The sequence below is a fragment of the Chiloscyllium plagiosum genome, unplaced genomic scaffold, assembly GCF_037043375.1.
Source record: "Chiloscyllium plagiosum isolate Xiang-an unplaced genomic scaffold, Cpla_swu_hap1 HiC_scaffold_13, whole genome shotgun sequence".
Classification (NCBI taxonomy): domain Eukaryota; kingdom Metazoa; phylum Chordata; class Chondrichthyes; order Orectolobiformes; family Hemiscylliidae; genus Chiloscyllium; species Chiloscyllium plagiosum.
Window position 1 is genome coordinate 36,265,611 of NW_028270151.1, and position 26,655 is coordinate 36,292,265.

The 26,655-nt window shown below is 36.5% G+C and overlaps 1 protein-coding gene across 5 annotated transcripts in view; it reads right to left on the bottom strand.

The window, feature by feature from the left end:
* abcc5 (ATP binding cassette subfamily C member 5) overlaps positions 1-26,655 on the bottom strand; it is a 140,009-nt gene that overhangs the window by 97,836 nt on the left and 15,518 nt on the right. For 4 of the 5 annotated variants that reach the window (XM_043702368.2, XM_043702371.2, XM_043702370.2 and 1 more), the window contains exons 3-7: positions 19,788-19,948; positions 16,993-17,148; positions 14,833-14,980; positions 4,514-4,747; positions 2,642-2,815 (exon numbers count right to left, since the gene is read on the bottom strand). In XM_043702368.2, the coding sequence (XP_043558303.2) occupies positions 2,642-2,815; positions 4,514-4,747; positions 14,833-14,980; positions 16,993-17,148; positions 19,788-19,948 (873 nt within the window). Of the gene's footprint in view, positions 1-2,641; positions 2,816-4,513; positions 4,748-4,888; positions 14,746-14,832; positions 14,981-16,992; positions 17,149-19,787; positions 19,949-26,655 lie in introns of those variants that run through there. The other variant, XM_043702372.2, reaches the window with a different exon arrangement.

Consider the following 26,655-nt stretch of genomic DNA (forward strand, 5'->3'; position numbering starts at 1 on the left):
GGAAATTTGGGGATCTCCTTAACTTAGCACCAGATTCAAATTAACTTTCAGAAGAGTGAAACTCACTCTACCAAGATCACTAGGTCTTTGTTCGTGAGTTTTTTAAAAAGTCTGTGATAACCACTCTTACTTCATCACTGACTACAAACTCTGGGTCATTATACTTGGTTCAGTAAAACATTTCTTCACAGAGGTAGCAAAGAAGTCAAGAGGAAAATAAAGCCATGGACGTAATCCTAGGAATCAAGGAGGGATTAAGAGAACGTTAAGCATGAACATTTTGATTTGACTAGATTTTTATTCCATTGTCTTCATTTTCATACTATCCATATATCGAATAAATAAACAATATACCAAGAGAAGTATCCAGTTCAATGAGATAAATCCATTGTTTATTAAAAAAGCCCATCCCTACAAACATATCTTGAATTGCAGTTAGAGCTTGTTTATAAATGCCATCCAGATCACTTTGTCTCAGCTGGGGACCTGAGATAAGATAGAAAGAGTTCTCCAAAACAGGTCAACTGTGTGATAGGATACTCTCCACTTGCCTGGACGTATGTAGCTCTAATAATGTTCAAGGAGTTTGTCACCACCCACACAAAGATGCCCGCTTGATTGGCACTCCATTCATCACCTATAACGTTCACTCTCTTCACTATCAATGCACAGAGATAGCAGCGTAAACTAGCTACAAACTGCAGTGCAGTAACTCTCCAAGATTCCTTTGAAAGCACTTTCCAAACCCTCAACCATGATCACCCAGAAGGACTAAAGTAGCAGATGTATGGGAACAGCATAAACTGCCAGTTCACCTCCAAGTCACACACCATCCTGACTTAGAAATATTGCTCTTTCTTCATAGTTGCTGGGTCAACTTCCTCTAACGCTCCTCTTAACAGCTCTACAGACATTTCTTCACCTTAGAACTGCAGGTGTACAAACAGGCATTTTCTATAGGGCAATTAGAACTGTGAAATAAATGTTAGACTAGCCACATCCCATGAATGAATAAAACAAAACTGGAATTAAATATTTAAAATACATAGAGGAAATTAATATGGGTACATCCAAACAGCAAAGTTTCCAGGAAAGGTGTTCAAAGTCTGAAAGGCAAAATATGTCAGAAATAGAACTATTAGGCTGGTTTGGTGGGATGGCAGGGGAAAATAAGAAATGGAATCAAAAAGCAAATGCACCACAATATGGGCTCAAAAATAAGCAAGCTTTAAAAGAAAAATAGCAAACAATTCTCTTAAGATCCATAATACTATTTTTTACTACTATTTACTGATGGAATCTTAAGATATTTCAACAATTTTTTTTCCTGGAAGTAAACTAGCAGTAATAACTAATGGCAGGAATAAAAGTGGTGCCTTAAAGTGTTGAAAATGTTTGAAGTGGAAACAACAAGGATGCTTGCTATAAACAGATACACAGAAGATCTTTCTCAGGCATGTTGGATAAGCATGGCATATTTACACAATCCACGATCAAAACAGTGGTGTTAAAAGTGGATATTAAAATTACCACACAGTCAATAGTCATAATGCTTAACAGTTGTGTCTGTGATCGCTCCTTAAGTATGGACAGGATGAGAACAACTGGAGCTTGAAATTAAAATCAATGCATACAAACTCTGTGCAATTTTAATGAAAACAGGTAATTGAATATGGTTCCAAAATACATTGTAAAAATAAGAATAAAGCTAAAATATAGCATTTACAAACAATATTCTGTTAATTAAAATATTAAAACTGATAGATGCTTAAACTAGTTATAACAAAACTTTCATTGCGACACTAAAACTAGTTTAATATGTCATCACTCAGTAGTTAAGTTAAAAATCACACAACATCAGATTATAGTCCAACAGGTTTAATTGGAAGCACACTAGTTTTCGGTGCGATGCTCCTTCATCAGGTGATAGTGGAGGGCTCGATCGTAACACAGAATTTATAGCAAAAATTTACAGTGTGATGTAACTGAAATTATTCATTGAAACATTGATTGTCTGTTAAGCCTTTCATCTGTTAGAATACACTGATGGTTTAATTTCTTTCATGTGTAAATCACAAAACCTTTTTTTAAAAGTTGCGTTCTTGGGTTAGCTGTTAACAATGGTGATAGCTAGACAATATGTTGAAGATAGAACAGATTACTGCAAGGAAGTATACCGACAACTGAACAACTAGGAACACTACAGGCAATTATCAGCTGATCCGACCAAAGAAACTTCAACATATTGTCTAGCTATCACCATTGTTAACAGCTAACCCGAGAATGCAACTTTTAAAAAAAGGTTTTGTGATTTACACATGAAAGAAATGAAACTATCACTGTATTCTAACAGATGAAAGGCTTAACAGATAATCAATGTTTCAAAGAATAATTTCAGTTACATCACACTGTAAATTTTTGCTATAAATTCTGTGTTACGATCGAGCTCTCCACTATCACCTGATGAAGGAGCATCGCACCGAAAGCTAGGGTGCTTCCAATTAAACCTGTTGGACTATAACCTGGTGTTGTGTGATTTTTAACTTTGTGCATCCCAGTCCAACACCGACATCTCCAAATCCTCAGTAGTTAACAACTCTTCAATTTAACAGTTCTGTTTTAGGAACAAGCCACAACTTACCATAGCTGGGTAAAAAAGTATGAAGACTGCAGAACCAAGAAATGCAGTAGGACCAAGCAATGTGGCATTATAAATCATTCCCAGAACTGCTACAAGAGGCCCTCCTGCAAGCAAACTTCCGACTGCAGCAGCTTCAAACAGTCGCTGTCCATCGCTTGAACAGATATTGATAAGCTGTGACAGGAAGAAAGTCAAAATACTAGATGGATTCCACAGAGAGAATCATAGATTTCTGAGATTTCCAAAAAGTATTTTTGCAGTTAATTTTGTTTTTTGAAAAAGCCTCATACACAGATACTTACTCCCTGTCTATATGTTTTCCCTACTGCCTGCGGTCATTTATTTTTACACATTTCAGAAGGTTATCAGATAATTAATTAAATCAGATAATGAATGATGTGTTATTTTCCTTCTGCAAATTAAGTATAAAGTATATGTCTTCAAGATCCAGAGTTCATTTATTGTGTCTTATTCAGGTTAGCACTGGACATGATAAATTATTCAATTAATGCAATTTTATTTTTATTTTTTGTGCAATGCATATTTGCATTCAACATTCAAAATGAAACAAATAGTCCAAAATACATTTTAAAACTGTGTGAATGATTTGTAAAAAAAATAGAAATTGCTCAGCTCATTAAAAAAAAGGTAATGAGGATGACTGAAAAAATCTGCAAGATTCTGTTTACTGGAGTTCAGCTTGAACAAGTTGATAACTTCCTTTATCCTAGATCACTCATAACACAAGATACAGAGTCTACCAAAGACGAGAATAACAGGTGAGAATAACAAGGGCCATGTCGTTGTAAACCTAACAGCATGGAGTAGCCACAGCATCTCAATCACTACAAAAATTTGTCTTCTGAAAACTCTTGGCTGGTGATCTTTTGCAAGTTGGACTAATCAACAGGAATCATGAGGCTCAATTAAGACCATTTGAAATGAAAGGACTTTGATAGGAATAGGTCAAGGAGAGCTAAGCAGAGAAAAGGTGGGCTCTTGAGAAAGCTGATGTTAAGAGTAGATTACTTACAGTGTGGAAACAGGCCCTTCGGCCCAACAAGTCCACACCGACCCGCCGAAGTGCACCAACCCAGACCCATTCCCCTACATTTACCCCTGACTAATGCACCTAACACTACAGGCAATTTAACATGGCCAATTCACTTAACCTGCACATTTTTGAACTGTGAGAGGAAACTGGAATACCTGAAGGAAACCCACGCAGACACGGGGAAAATGTGCAAACTCCACACAGTCAGTCGCCTGAGGTGGGAAATGAACTCGGGTCTCTGGCACTGTGAGGCAGCAGTGCTAACCACTGTGCCATTGTGCCGCCCGGAACTTGCTTGAAGCAGTGATATCAGGAAAGTTCATATTGTCACATTATAGGTGCAGCCTGTTACCACGTGTGCTGCTGTGCTGGATGCTTCCTAGCTTCACTTATTTTCTTCTTTCTGCAACTCTTGTGCTTACCTACCTCACTGTGAAACTTTACACATGCTGGGCTGGTTGAAAACAAAATTTCACATTTCAGTATTGCAAAACTACTCCTAACGTCCAAATCTCAATTATATGCCACACACACCGTTACATATCTTTGACCTTGCTTCTTCCATCACTGCACACATCCTATTCAGTTCCATACCATAATTCTTAATCATTTTTGAGTAACAATTTACTCCCCCCGTTGTTTCTTTTCTTGCTCTAGCAAATATAATGGTGCCCAAGAAAATTGCAGCGTGTGGAATAATTAAAAATGTTGGGGCTGTAAAAACCTACATTGCAGAACTTGGGATCTGTGAATTAATCTACATGATGCAGGTATGATCATGCATATCTGGTCTAACAAAACATGCACTGTGAACATACCTCACCCAAAGATTTCTCCTTTATATTCTTAAGTTTTAGAATCTTGTCAAATGCCATGGTCAGGACAGCTCCTCGAAGCCTAGTAGCTGTGCGATAGTTCAGTGCCCAGGTCATTGCCAGTGACCAGGAACGGACTACTTCAGTCAAAAACAATCCAAGACTTAAGAACAAGCCATACTGCAGGTTTGATTCACTCAATGCTGTGTAGTCCAGGAGACGCTTGACAAGAAAAGCCTAGAAAAGGAAAATTCTGGTGTGAAAATGAAAAAGTATTGTAAATGTTTGCAGATTTTTAAAAAGGATTGAATATATGTACAGAATTTTGCATTGCTTATTTTACCATATTCTATGACAACATTCTGTCAATGTACCTACAGTTGACTGAAGAATGAAGTGGCAGAGTTTGCAAAACACTCCTGAAAGTAAACAATGCAAGTTTAATCATACTTAATAATAGCTGAGATGTTTACATTAGAATTAATCTTGGTTATTGTTTTACCTAAGTGAAAATACTTACCTCCCACATAAATCTACGGTACCGATGTCAACAGTGTGAATATGCAGACGCATGACTTGAAGGAGGAAGTGGAAACCACAAGAATGGCAACTTTATTAGATCATGAAGTCAACTCACATCATGGGGGACAATTTTATTAGAATTTCAATGATTTTCACTATATGTATAATATATAAATATATATATAAAAAAGACAACAAACATCTTTAATAGAAGTCCACACATAAATACAAAACGTCAATGCAAAAATTGGATGCATCAATTACACACTCAATTGCCATGTATTGGTCATCGTAAGAAAATTCTGTGCAACTAAAACCAATAGTCTCTAAATATACATCAAACTCCCAATATGACTAATGTACAATTGATGTAACAAAGTAAATTACCAAGATAATCAGCTCTTACAAAAAGGATTTTATGGAAAAGTGGATGTCTCAGGATATCTACACTATTCCACTTCCAATCTATATTTACATAACAGCGTGCATGTATGTCATTTTTCTTTTTAGGAGGGAGAAATCAGTAAATCCGGTACGGAGTTCACTGCAAGATACAGATTCTGAAAAATAGGCAATCAAAACAGAATTTTCTCAAATTGTGTCAAGTTAAGAATTAGATTCAGGTAATGCATCACCATTTTGAATAAATAAAACTCTTATTGAGAATGTAAAGCCAATTACTTGCAAGGATTGCACACAAAATAAACGGTGATTTTCATTCAAATCCAAATCATTTTAAATATTCTATTTATTCCAACACATTTGATAAAGTTATCCCTTATTGTGATCCATGCATTCAATACTTCCAGTTACAGTGAAAAAGGAAATTGGGGTGTAGTAGATAAAAAAAACTGTATAGAAAGAGTAATAAGTGGAGGCAGAGGTATGATGCAGATCCATTATTTTTAAAAAAGAATAGTACAGTATGAAGGTATTTTACAGTGGCTTATTTTGAATTATTTCCTCTTGAAATAAGTCAAGAGGAATTTTTTTTCTGATTAATAAGTCCTGGATATTTAAGGTTTAGAGAGAAAAACTGTTTAAACAATGCTCTTGCTGCTAAATCATAACATTTTTAATGTCTTCTACTAAATCATGATTTTTGCAAACAAGAACTGCAGGCAGCCACATTTCATCATGTGCACAATTTACTGAGGCAGCAACAAGCAGCTTGCAATTGTTGCTCCTACTAAACAATGCTGCTATCCCTCTGAATTCACCTGTAATTCTGTTCATTTCAACAAGGGTTTACTGGGCTAATTTATTATGAATAATAATACATAAGCATTTTTACAAGCTGCATAGTTCTTCATATCATTAACTAGCAGATGGCAAAGATTATGGCAGAAATTAAAAGGTGAAGCTCAGTACTGACTTCAACAAGTTCACCCAATTAAACAGGATTTTGGCAGGTGATTTCCATATACCTGGAATAGCAGCTGCTGTTATTGCAGCTATCTCATTTCTTCTGCTATTGTTACAATTGCTGATGTATTTAAATATGGGAACAGAACAAATTCTAGAGAGGACAAATGTGGGCAGAGGAAGGCTGCAGATGGATGTGGTGAATGAGTGGTTGGGGTCTGGCAGATGGAGTGTGCGGTGGGAGGATGTGTGGTTGCTTACTTTGCAGGAGAAATGAGGAAGCAGGGCAAATTGAAACAAGCACAGAATTCTAGGGTGCTGAAGGATCTAAGTATTCTGATGCATGAATCGCAAAGAGTTGGTGTGCTGGTACAGCAAGTGATTAAGAAGGTTAATAGAAAGCTAGCCTTTATTATGACAGGAATTAAACTTTAAAGCAAGGATGCTTCTAAGTCAGTTATACAGGGCATTGGTGAGACCACATCCTGAATACTGTGATCAGTATTGATCTGCTTATTTAAGTAAGGATATAAATGCACTGGAACAGTTCTGAGGAAGTTTACTGGATTGATATCTAGAATAACTGCACTGTCTTATTAGTAAAGACTGGTTTACACAAGTTTAGAAAGTTGACATGACGGAAGTATTCAAGATCCTAAATGATCTTGACAGGTTTCCTCTTGTGGCTAAGTCCAGAATAGATAGCTCTCCTTAAAAATTAGGGTCAGCGAACAGAGATGAGAGTTATAATTTATCAGCAGGTTGTGCAACTTTTAAACACTCTGCCTCAGAAAACAATAGAGGCAGAGTCACTGAGTATTTTTAAGGAGTTGGTAGATAAATTCTGTAAGGCAAGGGAATCAAAGGAGGTAGATGGGAATGCTTAATTCCAAATACAAACAGATAAACTATGATCTTATTGAATTGGGGAATACTTTTGTTCTTAATGTATCTGTTCATATGTATGCTGTATAGCAATCCCAAACCCACCATTACCCTGCTCAAGTCAAATTACCCCCACTTCATGCAAGTAGAAATCTGCTCCTTCAGCCCTTGTTACTAACTTGCTTCAGTACAAATTAATTTGTACATTAATAACAGATGACATTCATTGTCCTTCAGAGTAAATTTTTGAACATACAAAAACTATAGAATCAACTTGACATTTAGAACCAAAATACACATTTTCAAACAGGAATAGTTCAATTTGAATAATGATTCATTACTTTCAGACAACATCTACAGCAGAAATTTAAAATGTCAAACATCTGTCTGATTTATACAAGGTCTAGTTTAAAACAAAACTGCAATGTACAGCAAGTCAGAAAGCGTACACCACTATGTATCCAAACATCAGAATTCTGAGCTCTGGTCCATGATAATTTAAAATAAACTTTCTTTGTAACAATCCAAAAAGGCATGAAAACAGCTTTGAAGAAATCACAGAAATTATTTTACAGTCCATCAGTTCAAGCAGTCTCATTTACAAATCAAATATACTAGCTTAATAAACTGTGCCAATTTGCAAATTAAATATTAACTGCAGTTCCAGCAATTCTTTCGTAGTTAAGCCCAGAAGAGGATCAAGCCCTAGTTAGAAAGTTGCTGTAATGCTGAATCACTCATCTCATTTTCAATGTGTAGCTAATCGGATCATGTTATTCTTTTCAGCGATGATTCACCACATGAAAACAACTGTCCACTTCCTGATCAACTGCATTTAACACCAAGTCAAATTCAAAATGGCTGTTCTTGCCAACTCTCCAGTTATGTTTTATTCAGATTATATAAATATTTCTGTAAGTGTAAATTCCAGTGGAATGTCACAAGATTACATTTGTAACCATTCAATATCACACCTTTGCAGCTGTAAATAACAATTGAGTTAAGACATGAAAAGAGCAATGCACCCTTGTTGCAATGCTCAGATTGTACAAAACAATACTGTAGAGGCAGAAAATAACTGCACTTTTTCAGAAGAGTCTTCATCTCAAGCTTTAAATGGAACCAGCTTATCATTGTTGTTGGCATGTATTGTACAAGCCTGATCCTGAATCGAGAAATGGGATGCTTGCCATATTAAAAAAAAGGTTAAGAAAAACACTTACAGACAAAATGCATATAAAAGCAGCATGCAATGGATCATTTGAATATAAAATTCAGGACAGTCATTCTTTTTTTCAAAATTACTCTACTTTCTTTATTATTCCCTTTAAAATATTGTGATTGACATAAATAAATTTGTAATTTAGGATCAGGCAAATTTGTCAAGTTTCTCTTCTTCCACGAAAAATTTCTTCCATTGGATGCTCGTTTCTAATGAATATTAAAGCCTGGAAGCAATTGCTAGTCTAACAAAACTTAATAAAATTAAGGAGCTGGCTGGGTTACTTTAAATGGCACCGAACTGGTTACTATTTGTAATCGCTACCTTACCTTAGAGCATGGTGACCATTTCCATATGATTTTTCATTTCATCCAAAAGCACCTTTAAATGGCAATCCTGTGAATTCTAAGAATAGCTTCTGTTGTGCATTTCACTACAGAGACCCTTGATTTGTAAATAAATAATATTTACAGAGAACCCTGAGTAGCAGAAATGCAATTAATATTTCAAATCCTTTCATGTGTAGTCAATTATCCTAGGTTGTACACTGATAAAAATAATCCCAAGATCTAAAGGTATCTGGAAAGGTTTTGTTTTACAAACAGGATTTCACAATTGCAACTATTTTTGTATTCACCAGAAAGACAGACTTAGCAATTTTGTTTTGAAATAACAAGAGATTTTCCTCCACCTTCCATACATTTCCAATTCCATATGCAATACAAAGCAAACGCTGATTCACAAAACAAAATTAGTTGCAACAGGAAAGACCAAACAAATAAATTCATAAAGGACCCATTCCCTACAAGTCGAAAGGTATAAATCCTGGTCAAAATGGAAAAAGTATATAAGAATATGACAAATAGGAGCAGTAGACCATATGCCTCCTCAAGCCTATTTGCTATTGAGTAAGATCATACATGATCTTTGGCCTCAACTCCACTTTCCCACTCTCTGCTAATTATTACTTAATTCAGAGCAAGTCTAAAAACGTGTCTACCTCAGGCTTTAAAATATTCAGTGATGGAGCATTCTCAACCATATAAAGTGGAGGATTCTAAAATTCATGTCTTTGAATGAAGACATTCTTCTTCAACTATTCAATCATGTTTAACTTCACTGCATAGCCAGTATATTCTCTCTTAAATATGGAGCCAAAACTATGTACAGTGATCTTACTAAATCTCTGCTTAGTTGCAGAAAGACTTCCTTATTCTAGAACTTCAATATTCTAGAACTGGGTTGCTGTATGCAACAAAGCAATATGCCTATGTTATCAGCTTGAGAAGAAATCTAAATTGTACAAATGGTCAGCAACATATGATTCAGAAATTACAGAACTTTTCCCACTGGGGCGATTTTCTCTAATGCCGGGAGAGAAAGGTCCAGCTGTACGCTAACAACAAAGGGCAAACGTTAAAAACTTGTCTCTCTTAACTGATAGATTAATTGTTTATGGCCGAAAATGTCACCATCACAGCTGAAATTATATGAAAATTGGAAATGGTAACACAATACTAATGTTAATAGACTGGAAATCTGAGGTCTGGATTAATGATCCATAGACTGAGTTCAAAACCACGGCAGTTAAAGAATTTAAAGTAAATTAACTAAATCTGGAACTTTAAGAAGAAACTAACATCAGTAATGGTGACCATGTAACCACCAGGCAGTTTTGACAGAATGAAATCTCTTGCCAGAACCCAGCGCTAACATGGTCCCATTCTGATCTATTTTCTGGGATACACTCAAAAGTCAATCATTTTTTAACCTTTCACCTTCTGCATACATTTGAGGGTTGATCAATAAATGGTGGCTTCACTGGCAATGTGGACATCAGGTGGATGAATAAAAAAATGTTGTTTGGCAGATTACTGCATTTCAAAAAACAACATTAAAAAAAAACTTAGCTGTCCGACTTACGCATTCAAACAAAAACAATTCTTAACCCCCAGGAGATTCAAATGTTCACATCCCAGATTTTCTCAGGGACTATTTTTGACTTTTACAGATTCTGAGGTCTAAATATTTAAATTAGAAATCAAAAACTGTTTGCAAAGCTGGAATTTGCAAACTCTCTCCAAGCCTCCATTAAACAATATTAAACCAACAAGATTTGGCGCTGGGCAAGTAGTCAATAATTAACAATGATTAAACAGTTTTTCTTGATCTAGCACAACCCCACCTCACTCACCCACTGTCCCTCCTCCAGTTGCTGCGATTAAAGACTCAATGCCTAGAATGTCAGACTCCTCTGGATCAACTGGACTCCTACATTTGTCAACTATCAAAACTTTTTGAAAAGGTTATAGAAATTGATAACCAAGAAAAGATTGCATGCAGACACTTCTATACATTAAAGGAAAAATCTAAGGAGTATAGAAAATAAAATGGATTTCCCCCTCAATAGGTTTTCTTCCTTTAGCCCATATCTCTCTCATTTAAACTTTATCCCTGAAACAATTTATTAGAAAGACATAAAAGAGGAAGTGAACTACTGAAAAGATTAACTTTCTTTTCTGATTATTATTCCAGCAGAAACAGGACCTAAAGAGGGTGTTGGAAAACAAAATACAATTTCTTTTTTAAAAATTGTGAAAATCAATCTTCTTTCCTCTCTCGCTCTTCCACCTGTTTTATTGGAACCACCACCATCCTCCTGTGCTGCTACTTCAGCTCCTCAGGATGCCTGTTATTTCAGGAGTTGAAGCAACAGTTTGAGAAATAGACTTTCTGGCTGGAGTAGCCCCTCCTCACAGGGTTGTTTGGTGCTGCTCCTCCATTTAAGCACCATTGAATTACTTAATTTGTGCCTTCAGTTCAGTGTGGAGTCATTAAGGGGAGACCCATATTCCATGAAATGTAAGAATGGGGAGTAATACATTCAAGAAAGACTGCCATTTTACGTTTTTGAGAGCACAGAAGCATTTCTGTAGCTGATGTGTCAGCCATTCCACTTTATTTTGACTGCTGCTAATGTCTACCTACAACAATACTGTGCAGCACCAGTGTGTTGACAAATATTTTTTAGAACACTTTCAATATTCCTATTAATTGACCTGAGGTCCTGTACAAGAGTTTGAAATTGTAACAACATAAAAATACTTTTTTTGTATAATAACTAAATAAATTGTTAATGCACAAACAGGGTTCACATATTTTTTTCATAGTGAAGGACGTTTACAAGTGCACAATTTCTCTTCAACAAATGGCAAGGTAATCAGCCTTGCCTATTATTTAACTCAATAACACTGATGTGTAGTGGATTTGAGTATGACAGGAAAATGGCCATATTCCCATCGTTAAATTTCCACAGCGATGACTAGTGATGTCATTCTTGATCTGAGAATAGTGGAGTAAAATAAACACAGCAGTGTTATTGCAGCCAGAGTGAGTGTCAATAGTTCGGTTGTCACGTCCCGTAATGTTTTCAATAATTTAAACTCTATAGGGAAATGCACGAAAGCTCTTCTCGTATTTCAAAATGTACTTGCTGTTTCAATTTTACACAGTATTAGGAAGTTGTTGAAGATATCATATCAATGAGTATAAAATTACAATATTTCTCTCTCTTTTCAATACTTTAATTCAAACTGGCTGTTGAAACCAACCAGTTCTTCAGAACATTGAAACTGCCCTCAAAGAATTCTGAGCAATTATAAAAATAGTTCAGAAAGCCAATAAAATTAGTTTTCTTAAATTAACCTTGATGAATTGCAAAACTCCATGCATTATTTACAAAAAGGTTTGGTGGTAGCATCAAAATTCCATTGAACTTAAAATTCAGCTGTAGTCGAAATTGAAGATTTTCATAAGCTGTAATCACACTAGCAATGATCCTCTAAGTTTTAAAAATCTACCCTTCATTTCTAGTAACATGGCTTTCCTCCGTGTCCACAACAGGCCAAATTACTTTGGGGCATCTCCAAATACTTATAGATCCATTCAGACATTAGGAGATGCACAACAGCAAACCAATTCACCTTCCTAAAACACAGTACATCAACATTGAACTGCTAATCAAAATCTCCCTTTGAATGTGATTTAAATAGAATGTAAAGCAAACCAGATGCAAAACAAAACTTTCTTTGGGTGTCACTGCATATGATATGCACAAGCACTTGCTAATCTGGACAATCTGCAATGTTCATTGGTAAAGATCAATTGAATTATTGATTTTCAGGACATCAAGGGATATTAGCAAATAATGGGAAAATAGCATTGAGGTAGAAGAACAGCTATGATCTAGTTGAATGGCTAGCAGGCTAAAGGAGCCAAATGGCCTTTTCTTGCTGCCAGGTATAAGTTTCACTCGTCAATGCGTTGTAGCTCTCAAACATTAGGAAATTAGAAATAATCAAATTTGTTTAGTACATTGTTCCGCAAAGTTCTACAGTGATCAAATATTTCAATTAACATTTACTATTTATAATCACAGTAAATGTTTGTGCAATTAGAGAGCATTTTAAATTAGCAGAGCCAAAAGCAGAGACATAATGTATCAAACAACTTGTTTCAGAACCTGACTTTCAAAAATGCAAAATCTTTAAATAGAAACAAAATGTTAATTAGACAATGATATCTCCAAGCCAATCTCATAATAATAGATGAGTTACTACTCTTCTGGATATAAACAATATATTGACAGCCTACACTAAGTTATTGTAGAATATCTAAGTAGAATTTTTAAAAGAAGTAGCTGAACATGCAATCTAAAATTGTAACTTCTCAAACAACTGCTTTTATTTTAATAGGAAACCATATTCAATTTCAGAACAACTAACAACAATTTCTTACAATTGCAATTTCAAAAAGGTTTGCTGAGTGGGCAGAAATCTTGTGAATTATCTTTTAAAGCTTTTCTCAATATTCCACTTCTTCTCCTAAGAAATTCATTGCATTAATTTATTAGGCTTCTACTTGGTTTCAGATAATATACTATGTATACTATACATTGCAACTATATTAAACTATACTTCAATTAGTTTCCCAAATCAAAGTTTATAGTTTGCATACTGCACAGATCTTAAAACAAGTGCTTTAAATTAGTTTTTAGAGTCATAATAAAGTTCTGATTTGCCTTCAAAAATGAAATTATTTGGCCCAAAAAAAAGACTGCCTTACTCACAATAACCAAAGTTTTCACTCATAACTCTATGCTACATACGAGAATAATAAGCCAAACTAAGGCACTTCCTTAAATCTTGCTTTTAATTTTTTAGCATTGCTGACACTTGACTACTGTTCCACTGCATTCCTAACAAAAACTACCCTGAAGCCCTTTCCAGTTGTTATTCTTTTCCAAAGAAAACTAGTTGCTTAACCAGAAGGACTATCCAATTAAATTCTCCAAACACCAAAACTCAGCCAATTACTCTTGTTTTATTTTCCAGCCTCCACCTTCCCCATCCCAGTAAAATTCATACATACTGTACTACACATTTCTGGAGAGAGCAGCTTTCTGCAGGAGGAGATTCCTTTTCCACAGAACTTTAAAGATGTCCTTCCAGAGCAAAAACAACATGGTTAGAAGATTCAGTTCAAGGAAATGTACACACACAGACACACAAACATGCGCACACACATACAAACATTCACATTGTTCAGGTAAAATATGCAAACTCAATTATACATTCTTTCCCTTAAATCATTTCCCCTTATTTCAAACATTAGTAGCTGTTCATTTTTGTTTCTGCAGTATTTACTTGTCTTGCTCCAGACAAATTTTCCACATACTGCATTAAAAATGATTACAGTTTGAATTTTAAGGAAGTTAAAAATTTGATGTTCTTGGAGGTTTACCGATGAATCTGACTGATGCTGGAGTAAATGCTTACTCAAAATACTCCAAAAGCAATACCCCTGCCATAGGAAGTAAAATACTTATCAAGTTATAAATTAGATCAACATCACTGGTCCGCTATACTAGTTCAATTCACATGTGGTTACCTGTCTTGCTCCTTTCATGTGAAGTTTAGTATTAGTTTAAAATATGAAATGAATTAGCGGTTCCAGTAATACTTGCCTTTAGCTTTAAAACTGGCATACAGAGATACAGTGCAAATCAAAAAAAATTCCAGATAGTGGTTTTACCTTCATGCTTTCCATCCATCTCCAGCAACCTTCCTCTTCAATACTGGTTGACATGCGATTAACAACTTACTGTAGTCCAGAAGGAATTAATTTGAAGAAAGAGTGGTCAAGGAAGTGAGAGAATGACCATTATATGGCCATACCACCAATATAAAAACTACTCTTCTCTCTTTTCCTTGCCCAAAAACGAATGTGTAAAAGGTATTAAACTTGCAAAAGTGCCAAGATAACTTACTGGTCCACAGAAGCCAGCCACCATTGTAACCATCAAAGAGATCATAGCGATAACCAGCCGTGTCTGGCAGAATCTCCAAATCACCGTGTTCAATGATGCATCATCCCGGCCACGTTCTTTCAATTCTATTTGCCATAGTCGCTCTAATCTGCAGAAAGTATGGGCAGAATATGAGGGTTGGAGAAATAAATTTTAAGAAAATGCTTTTCAGTCTTTAACATGGCAAAGCTGCATGTCTATTGAGTGAAAAGAAAATAATTCAGTTCCCAAAAAGGTTAAAAAAACATGAAATGTGATCTCAGCACATCTGATTTCTGGTGATGTCTGTAAACATTATAAGGCAGTCAAGTTTCAAAATAATCTTCCACAACAATTTAATGATGTTGAAATTAAAGTCTACATTTTGAGGACTTTTACACTATAAGCTTATATGATTTCAGGGCTTATCATTTATATAAATCCAAGGGCTAAGTAGCCACAGAATATTTTCAGATTGTGTTATGCAATTGAATTTGTAGCCCATAGCCTACAAACTCATTCCAACAGTCATCAGTTCTTTAAAGTGGCGCTTTAAAGTTCAGATCCTTTGGTACAGTATATAAGCAATCATTGGTTCTTATTGCCCAGAGCTCAGCATATTGCAAAAAAAATCTTGACTGAAAATATGTCACATGGGCAACAGATACACAATATTTGGTAAGGAATAGAGGGACAGCTATTATTGCTTGGTGCATACACCAGCAGGAGAGATCATTCACCTGGTAGGAACCACCTTGTTTGCATTCTGTTGATTTCAGGGGAAATGAATATTGGGCAGTTTCTAGAATGTGCAAGCGAACTATGAAATAACCCAAAGCATAAGGAGGATCTCAACTTTATGTGCAAAATACCAATATTTTATGGATATTGACAAATTTATTTTTCATTTCCTGACTATTCAATCCTTTGATGTCACTGGAGTTCTATTTTGTGCTCTTAATTCAACTGTTTTAATCACTAGTTTCAAACAACTATTCCTGAGTTATCTTAATCCTCTTCTATTAGTAATTTTCAGTTATCTCATTTCATGTCCTATAGTGAACTTAACATCGCAGAACGTAAGCTCAAGTCACAGCAACCTCACTTCTTTTCTTAACACAAACTAAAGATTTAATGAGCTGTTAATACAGTGAACATTTCACTAATGCTAACATACCAAAAATAAATTTTCCTGATTAATGCTTGTACTATGTACAAGAAACAGTATCTACAAAAACAACAATTTAACAGGCAAAACAAAATTCTGTGAGCAGTCATAAAAATGCCAGTGAATGTTGAGCAGTGTATGAAATGGGAAATATGGGATACAGGCAAAACCAAAACCTTGAGGATTCTGCAAAACACCTCAGACAGTGAGTAGATAGTAAAATTCCATACCTAGCAAATAAAATACAACTTATGAAAAGATGATGTTGGTTGACAGATGATTGTTATTCAGGATAGGTAAACTTCCTACACTTCTTCCAAAATAAAGTTAAAGAATCTAAAATGGCACTTTTAACAATACAATGTTCTATCAGCACTACACACAACCGTCAACCTAAGTGACATGTTCAAATCTCGTGTAATGTAAATGAGAAAAGCAAATGAGACCATACATATGTAATAAATAATCCAATATTTTACTCCAAATTACAAAACCATCCTACTCAAGCAATTCATCGTCTGTAATTTGAGATTCTTTTGCGATATTTTGTTAATTGTATAGTGCAGGAATAAATGCATTATATTTTGAGATAAAAAGTTTCTAGATCAAGTATTTTGTGATTAGACATCATAGAATGAAGTTGAGAACACAGATTAACATCTTGATATACATGCAAGCTTTAAGTCTTTCCTGGCTATGCAAGGATTCAACATATGAAATTGTCCATGAGTAGTGGAGAATATAAATTTTGTGTTGTGCAATATCAAAGTGGAAGGATAGACAATGTTAAATACAAATCCAAACATGCAAAGATCAGTACAGTTCAAATACAAAATAGATCAAGTTTTCTGCCACATTAAAATAGCAACATTTCATATCTATAAAGGATCACACATGAATACATTAAAAATGTAGCACTGTAGGATTTAAAAATGGAGTGAATTCCAGTGATATTCAGGATATCATACACATACCTTCGACCATTGACTTCAGAAGATTCATACTTCGACAGAGGCCATACATCTTCAAGGAGGAGTTCCCCTTTTTTATAAGCTGTGAAGGCCAAAGATGTCAACCAACTGAAGGTCATGAATGAGAAGAAACCGGCATTGTCCACAGGATGCTGCTGTCTATATATATGTATGAAAAGTAGACTATGTCAATAGAAACAAATAAAAGGATGCATCCATCTGACTCTGTTACCGTTTTGCAAACTGTTCCTTCTTGATCTTCAGATGAAACTGTCTGGCTGTTTCAATGGCTCAAAAGACTGTTAAGTATTTGAAAACTCAATGTGAAACAGAACAAGGTGTCCCCATTGTGTGCCAAAAGATTTACAGCACAAAATGAGATCATTCAACGCATCGTGCTTGTAACAAGGTATTAGCAGAATAATCTTAAACTAACTCAAGCTCTCACTATAGCTAACTAACTTTCCGTGTACCAATATGTCAACTCTTGCAGATTCAACTGGTCGTCTTAGGACTGCAAAGCCTTGATATGATCAGTTGATTGTGGGATTGAGCTGTCTACACAATGCCACTCATGCTGATTGGCATGCTTGTCGTTCTTGGAAATAGTTTTGTTAAACTAGCACTCCATTTTTTAGATAGTGCTATGCTTTACTACATTGATTCTCGAGCTCAAATGGTTAAGTGAAGGATATGCCAAGACATGAGATTAATTTAAAGACTGTACTGGAATACAATTCTGCTGCTACTTATGGCATGCAGTGCCTTATGGATAGCCCACTTTGAGCTGCTCAACCTGTTCCACTTAGCACTTTGGTGGTATTGGTCAGATTGGTGAAGATGAGGCCAAGTATATTTTCTCATCTTCTGCCACAAATCAAGTCAAGCATTTATGTTCTGTAGTTGGTGTTCAACACGGAGAGTATTGATTCATCGACTGAAGTAGGAGACGGTAATTGTGGTAATCAACAGGAGGTTTCTTTACCCAGTTTTTAACCAGATGCCATGAAACTTCACAGAATTTGAAGTCATAGAAATTGAAAGCACAGGAAAGCCCTTCAGACCATTGTTCTGATCTGATTAAAAACACAACCTAACTATTTTAATCCTGATTTCCATAGCCTTATATACTTTGGCAGCGTAAGTACACATATAAATGCTTCTTAAATGGTATGAGAGCTTCTACCTCTACCACCCTTACAGGCAGTGAGTTTCAGTTTCCCACCACCCTCTGGATGAAAATGTTATTCCTCACATCTTCTCTAAACCTTCTGCCCCTTACTTTGAGTCAATGTCCCCTAGTCATTGATTGCTCATCACAGGATAGGTTTCCTCCTGTCTACCTATCTTTGTCCCTTGTAATTTTATATATCTTTATCACATCTCCCCTCATTTCTGCTGCTCTAAGGAGAGGAACTCCAGTGTGTCCAATCTACCTTCATAACTGAAACTCTCCAGTCCAGGCAACACCCTTGCCAGTCTCCTCTGCACCCTCTCCAGTGCTATTACATCCCTACTGCAATGTGGATTCCAGAACTACACACAATACTTTAGCTTTGGACTAACAAATATTTTATACAGTTCCAGCATAATCTCTCTGCTCTTAAACTCTATGCCAATGTTGAGAACTCTCAGGGCAACTCCACTTGATATATATCACTGTGCCACCATCTTTGCAGGGTCTGTCCTGCCGGTAGAAAGGGCATCAAGAAATGATGATAGAGACATCTGCTTCATTATCAGACATGATTATGTGAGCATGACTATGTCAGGTTGTTGTTTGCCTAGTCTGCAAGACAGTTTTACTAAATTTGGCACCAGCTGGATGACTGCAAGGAGGACTTTGCATGGTCACAAAAACAAAAACAGAAATTACTGGAGAAATGTTTTGGGTTCGACATTCTAAAGAAGGGTCACTTAATGTTAACTTTGATTTCTCTCCAAAGGTGCTGCCAGACCTGCTGAGTTTCTCCAGCACTTTGTTTTTGTTTGATTTCCAGCATTCGCAGTTCTTTGTTTTGTTTCGGAGTCTGTCATTGTTGTTTTTGTGCTTACATTTATGGCAGGTGGTATGTCTGATTTCAATACTTGTTTTAAAGTAATTCAATAGCTTGCTCAGCCATTTCAGAGGGAAGTTAGGATGCCATGTTGGCCAGACTAGGTAAGGACAGCAGTTTTCCTTCCCCTAGGGTTTACTAATGGACTTTTTTGCCAAGCAACAATGGTTTCATGGTCATCATTAGAACTTTAATTCTAGATTTTCTTGAATTTAAATTTCACAATTTAAATTGAGAGAATAGAATCCAGGTCCCTAGAATATCACCGGGGTATCTGGACCATGACACCATTGACATTACCATAACACCTACATGTAATTAGTATGTTGAATGAAGTTTCTTGCCAAATGAAATGGTTGGGCATTTGCAGTACAGTGGTAGTGTCACTACTGCTGAGCCAGGAGGCCTGAGTTCAAGTCCTACCTGCTTCAGAGGTGTGTAATAACATCTCTAAATAGGGTGATTAAAATACGTTTGCATAGAAAATTTTGAGAAGTACTAACAGGTGTTCAAAAAAAACTTAAATGAAAATGAATATCTTTACAAGATTGCAATTTTCTCTCCAATTCTATTGCATATCAAACTGAATTACAAAAATCTCAAAGATGTAAGATTCAAAATCCAAAAAGTACACTGCTGAGTTACAAAGACATAGAAGGATATGAACAATCATAGATACACTTAGTATATATTTTAAAAAGGATCAATGATGTTAAGTTTGTACTACTGAGAGGTACTCACTTGGAGGTGTTACGAAAGGGCTTCAGCAGATGTAGACTATGATGGTACTTGCCCTTCTGGTTTCTCTCATCTTGAATTTGCATACAGGAATACATTGAAACATCCATTGATAGCCCTTCCACCCGACCTGCTGTCTCCAAAGCATCTTCACACAATTCTGACTGTCATTCAAAAGATTGCAATAAGGAAATAAATTAATTGGAAAGCCTGGATGCATTGTATTTTGCCTCAACCATAAACTTGCGAAGTCCATGGATTCTTTGACTTCCAACTCCATCCCTCTCCACAAACAGTTTTTAAGGCTGAATTAGACTGCTTCCAACCTCTGTATGCAATATGACCTTGAACCAAACCTCACATTTGATCACAATGGCTGCCAACTTGGACTTCCAAAATAATGCTCAACTCCACCCCTACCTAAGCCCATCTGCTGCTGATACTCTCACCATATTATTTACCTGGAGACTTGACTGTTTGAGTACATTTTTGAATTGTCTGATATCTTTCACACTTTGTAAACTTTACCTCATCCAACTGCTGTTGCCTATGTCCTGATATGCATCGTCATAAATATCTATCACCTTTGGTTCCACCGATCAATGCCTTCAATTTAAAATTTCCAAACTTGTGTTCAGGTCCACTAATGCTTTGTCCTTCCTATTATTTGAAACCTGTGCCAGCGAGACAGGTATTGGAGATGTTTGCACTCTTCTGAATCAGGCCTCATGTGCATCACTTATTTCTAACTTCCTCCATTGCCAATTAGTCCTTCAGCTACTGAGGCCTCAAGGCGTGGATTTCTACATCTAAATCTCTCCAACCCTACCTTTCTTCTCACCTAAAAACTTTTTTGTCTTCTGTTCTAATGTCCCTATCTAGTTTCATACCAAAATTCATCTGATTATGCTCCTTTGAAGCACCTCAGAGTATTATACAACATTAATATTAATTGTACTGCCTGAATGATTTTTTTTTATTGCAGGCATTAAACAGAATACAATGTCAGTTGGAAATTGGAGTCCCTTTGAAACTGAATTTTCTAATATTTCCTGTGTAGCAAGTTTAACTGGTGTACAATGTAACTAGCTTTAATGGCCAGCATCACCAAGAGTACAACGTGCCATTGAATTTACATTAAAAAATCTTTAATTGCAATGAGAGTTGTTTAGCCCAGTTGGTTGGATAGCTCATTTGAAATGCAGAGTGATGCCAACAGCATGGTTTCAATTCTCATACTGTCTGAGATTACTGTGAAGACCCAGCCTTCTCAACGTCACCTCTCACCCATGGCATGATGACGCTCAGGTTAAAAACTTACCATCAGTTAGCTCTCTCAATCTCTGAATTCTCGGTGCCTATGACGACTTTACCTTTACCTATATGGCACTAGACATATCCTATTACCAATGCAGCATTTGGGAAAATAAAAACTACCTGAGTCTTAGAAGGAATGACAGTAATCTTCATATGAAGGTCGACAAGGAGACAACAGACATCCTGGTGTTATGAATAGCTTTCTTTTGGTCATTAGCTAGAAGGAATTAATTGGGAAATTGATATGGTACAAGAGAACAGCTCCTAGAAATAGGCTACATCAACTAGTGCTCAGGGATACAGGGCAGTGCCCGTTTCACAATACTTGCAAGTGGAAGTTCTCATCAGGAATTGCCTTCTTCAGATAGATGAACCAGAAGAGAATGAAGGAAGTCCCAGGGTAGTGTTCCCTAACAATTCAGCTAATGAGCAAATTGCTGCCTTCACAATTTCATTGAAATCAACAAACTATGTGCCAACTGTCAGTTCATCAATGAATCATTCTCAACTGTCACAGGTTGTGCACTCTTCCAAGTCAACTTAACTATTATATCATATCTAAAGTGCTGTTTAACTCGTTTATTAAAATAGTTGATAACTTCTACAAATAGTCAACTCCCTATATTTTGATAACTATAGTCACAACCTCCCAAAATCTAACACAGCCCCCCCAATCACTCTGAAGATTATGTAACCTTGCAGTTTACCCAAACAGATTTACAAACAAAAATCAAACTGACCCAAGATACAGACAATATATGTTTATCCAATTTATAATTTCAGTTCTTCAAAAACAAATTTCAAACATTGTCCATTCATGGCACTGTACCTATCTATGTAAGGATCTAGGAGGGGGGAGGAAATAACAGGGAAACATGAAATAGTGGCCAAAAAAAAGGCTAGCGTAACAGGAAAAAAGGTCAATCCATCTATATTTATTTCACTATTTTTCTAAATCACATAAACAACATCATACATTGTACAAAATAGACTATAAATGGAATTTCAGTGACCTGACGGGGACAACTTTGCTGCATGATTCAAAACCCAAGGGAGACAGTCACTCACCTGGGATTTTATATAAAATGACTGGTCAGTGGGTGAACTCATGTCTCAAGTAAAGAGAGCAGGAGGACTCTCCAGGCTTCAAAGCGGGAAAAAAAAGGCCAGCTTGAAAGCAGTAACGAGATATCAGAACATGTGAGTAAGTGATAATGGGTTGTCCCAAAATGGAGGCACTCTTTCGCCAACCGTTTCAGATTTAAATGAAAATGACCTTTGCAATTGGGCCACTATTGCAGGAACATAGGATCTGGGAACAAAAGTCAGCTCTTTGGCCTTCTCAGCCTGCTCTGTCACTCGATGGCTTATCTGGTTATGATGTCAACTCCACTTTCTAGTCAGTCCCCAAAGAAAACTTTATTTGATAATGTTCCTTTGAAATATCTTGGAATGTCATACATGACAGGCACTATGTGAATGAAATGTGTTGTTTAGGCATCAAGCATCTTACATCTCTATCCTTTAGATCTTATTTCACCAGCAAAAGGGAGTCTTTCTATCTGTTCTGAATAGAGTATTCATAGTTTTAAACTATTAAATGTTTTTTCAAACTTCTTTCTCACAGGAAAACAACTCCAGCTTCTTGACAGTCTTTAAAATTGAAGTCCCAGAGTTCAGGAAGTATTCTTTTAAATTTTTCTGTACAACCTTTCTAAACTGCAATATCTAGAACTGAACACAATACTCCAGTCAAAGCAAAAGAGTGTTTAATAATGGGTCATCTTGATCTCCTTGCTCCATTCCTCAATTTATAAAGCTAGGAATCCCACATGCCTGTTCAACCATTTATGCAAATTGCCCTTTTACTTTCATTACTTTGTGCCAATGCTTCTTTGCCTGAAACTATAGAAATATTCCCTTTAAATTACTTCTCATTCTTCCAAAATGTATCACTTCACATTCCTCTGCATTAAATTTAATCAGGCATGCTTCTGCCCACTGCACCAGTCACAATCTTCTTGAAGCCTAATCACTGTCCTATTTGCAGATCATAATACTGCTAAGTCATATGTCATCTGCACTTTTTGAAATCATGCCCATTATAACCAACAATATGTCAATGAATTCTTCAGTGGATAGAAAATGATGTCATACAATTCAAAATTGGGTCCTAAATTCTAAACAAAAGAAACTATAAAGGTATTACAGTTGAGTTGGGTGCAGTAGGCTGGGTAATGTCATTAAAAAGCAGACAGTGAATAGGTATTGGTTAATATTTAGGAAATGAATGGCTGCATTGCAGCACTTAAACATGGCTTTCAGGAGAATGAACACAACAGGAAAAGTGGCCGAACCATGGCTAACAAAAGAAATTAAGTATCAGATCTAAAGAAAAGTTGCATAAAATTACTAATAAAAAAAGCACGCTCGAGGACTGACAGTAGTTTAGAATTCATCAAAAGAAGTTGATTCAGTAGGGAAAAAAAACTTAGTAAACTTACAAGGAACATGAACATAGATGGCAAGAGCTTTGATGTGCACGCAAAGAGAAAAAGATTAGTACAAGCAAATGCAGGCTCCCTTACAGTCTGAAATGATCATATAGAATAAGGAAATGGCAGAGCAATTAAACGACTTCTTGAGATCTCTCTTCAGAGAAGAGGACACAAGTTACGTCCCAGCAATGTAGAAAAGCAAGGGTCTATTAGGAAGGAGTAATTGAAGGAGCTTAGTATTATTAAAACAATAGTGCCACATAAGTAACTGAGAAATAGTATGACTGAAAGCCCAAATCCCAAAGGCATGATAATCTCTATCCTCCATCCATTTAGAAAGTAAAAGACCAGAGATAGATGCATTGGTTGTCATATTCCAAACACAAGTCCATCCTGGAACAGTCTAAAAAGATTTGAGGTTGTAAATACACTCCACTATTTAAAAAAAGGAGGGAAAAAAGGGAATAAAAAAAAGTTAGCCCAAATCATTGTAGAAAAAATGCTAGAGTCTATTACAAAGAATGCAATAACAGGACACTGAGAAAATAGCAACACAAAGTCAACATGCATTTATGAAAAGGAAATAGTGTTTGACAAATGTACTCAAGCTTTTTGAAAATGTTACTAGGAGAACAGATGAAGAAGAACCAGTAGAAATGGTGTCCTTTGTGGTTTTGGATTGTCAGAAAGCTTTTGATGGAGTCCCACATCAGAAGTTCTTTAAATAGGAACCATTGCTGTTCCCAAAAAGCCCTTGAAATGATGTTGAATTGCCTTTTTGAACCACTGCAATCCATTTGGTGTAAATAGACCCACAATACCATTTTTTAATGTCTTAATGGTAACAGCATATTTCAAGTCAGGTTGGTGAGTAGCTGGAATTAACTTGCAGGCAATGCTATTCCACGTATCCACTGCCCTTAGACTTCTAGATAGTCATGGCTTTGCAAGGTACTGTTAAAGGAGCCCTGGTAATTTCTGCAGTGTTTTTACCTTGTAGATTGCTCAGTCGCAGCATCAGTGCTGGAAAGAGTGAATGAGAAGGTTTAAAGAGGCTGAATGGTTATTTTGACAAGCGTTTTGGCGCGTTTTGAGAATATTTGTAGCTCAGGTTGAGGTTCTGGATGTAGGTTTGCTTGCTGAGCAGGAAGGTTCATTTTCAGATGTTTCGTCACCATACTAGGAACATCTTCAGTGAGTCTCCGGACAAAGCACTGTTGATGATTCCTGCTTTCTATTTATATGTTTGGATTTTGCTGGGTCGGTGACGTCATTTCTCATGGTGACATCATTTCCCGTAGTGACGTCATTTCCGGGTCTTTTTCTCAGTGGGTGGTAAATAGGATCCAAGTCAATGTGTTTGTTGATAGAGTACTGGTTGGAATGCCATGCTTCTACATATTCTTGTGCGTGTCTCTGTTTGGCTTATCCTAGGATGGATATGTTGTCCCAGTCGAAGTGGTGACTTTCCTTATCTGTATGTAAGGATACTAGTGAGAGAGGATCATGTTGTTTTGTGGCTAGTTGATGTTCACATATCCTGGTGGCTAGTTTTCTGCCTGTTTGTCCAAAGCAGTGTTTGTTATAGTTCTTGCATGGTATTTTGTAAATGACATTAGTTTTGCTTGTCTGTATAGGGTCTTTCAAGTCCATTAGCTGATGTTTTAGTGTGTTGGTGGGTTTGTGGGCTACCATGATGCCAAAGGGTCTGAGTAGTCTGGCAGTCATTTCCAAGATGCCTTTGATGTAGAGGAGAGTGGCTAGGGTTTCTGAACATGTTTTGTCTGCTTGTTTGGGTTTGTTGCTGAGAAATCAGCAGACTGTGTTCATTGGGTGCCCATTCTTTTTGAAAACACTGTGTAGGTGATTTTCCTCTGCTCTGCCTAGTTCCTCTGTGCTGCAGTGTGTGGTGGCTTGGGGAAATAATGTTCTAATGCAGCTTCGTTTGTGGGTGTTGGGATGATTGCTTCTGTAGTTCAATATTTTGTCCATATGTGTTGTCTTCCTGTAGATGCTGGTTTGAAGTTCCCAATTGGCTGTTTGCTCTACTGTGACATTTAGGAATGGCAGTTTGTTGTTGCTTTCCTCCTCTTTAGTGAATTTTATGCCAGTAAAGTTTATACTGATGGTCTTGAAGGTTTTCTCTAATTAGTTTCATTTAGTGATGACAAAGGTTTCATCCATGTAGCGGACCCAAAGTTTGGGTTGGATGGTTGGCAGAACTGTTTGTTCGAGTGTCTGCATTTCTGTCTCTGCTAAGAATCATGATATCGGAGATCCCATGGGCATTCCATTGGTTTGTCTGTAGGTTTTGCTATTGAAGGTGATGTGGGTGGTAAGGCATAGGTCCACTAGCTTGATGATGCTGTCCTTGCCGATGAAGTTGGTGGTGTTTGGTGTATGTGTCTAATAGTGTAGTCAGTGTTTCCTTGGCTAGGTTAATATTGATTGATGAAAACAGGGTGTTCCATTAAAGGAGACCATTATTTCATCCTCTTCTATCTTGGTGTCTTTGATGGTCTTCAGGGATTCTTGGAGGAATGGATGGAATGGCATGAGTCTTCTTCTAAGTGTTTTAGTCTTTGGTGTAGCTCTTTGGCCAGTCTGTAAATTGGTGTTCCAGGTAGAGATACTATGGGTCTGGAGGAGGGCTCCTGGTTTGTGAATTTTGGATAATCCGTAAAAACGTGGTGTGTTTGATCCGTCTGGTTTCATTTTTTGGAAGTCGGTCTTATTTATTTCTCCAGATTTCTGAAGATTTTTGAATAGTGCCGTGATTCCGTTGTCTTGTTGTGGGGTCAAGTCTATCGCCACTTGTTGGTAAGTGTTGGTATCTGCAAGTAGTGCGTTTGCTTTCTCAAATGTCGTCTCTTTGTTTAAAATAGCATCAAGTGTCCTTTGTCTGCAGGTAGCATAACAATGTTTTTAGTTAAAAACAATGACTGCAGATGCGGGAAACCAGATTCTGGATTAGTGGTGCTGAAAAAGCACAGCAGTTCAGGCAGCATCCGAGGATCAGTAAAATTGACGTTTCGGGCAAAAGCCCTTCATCAGGA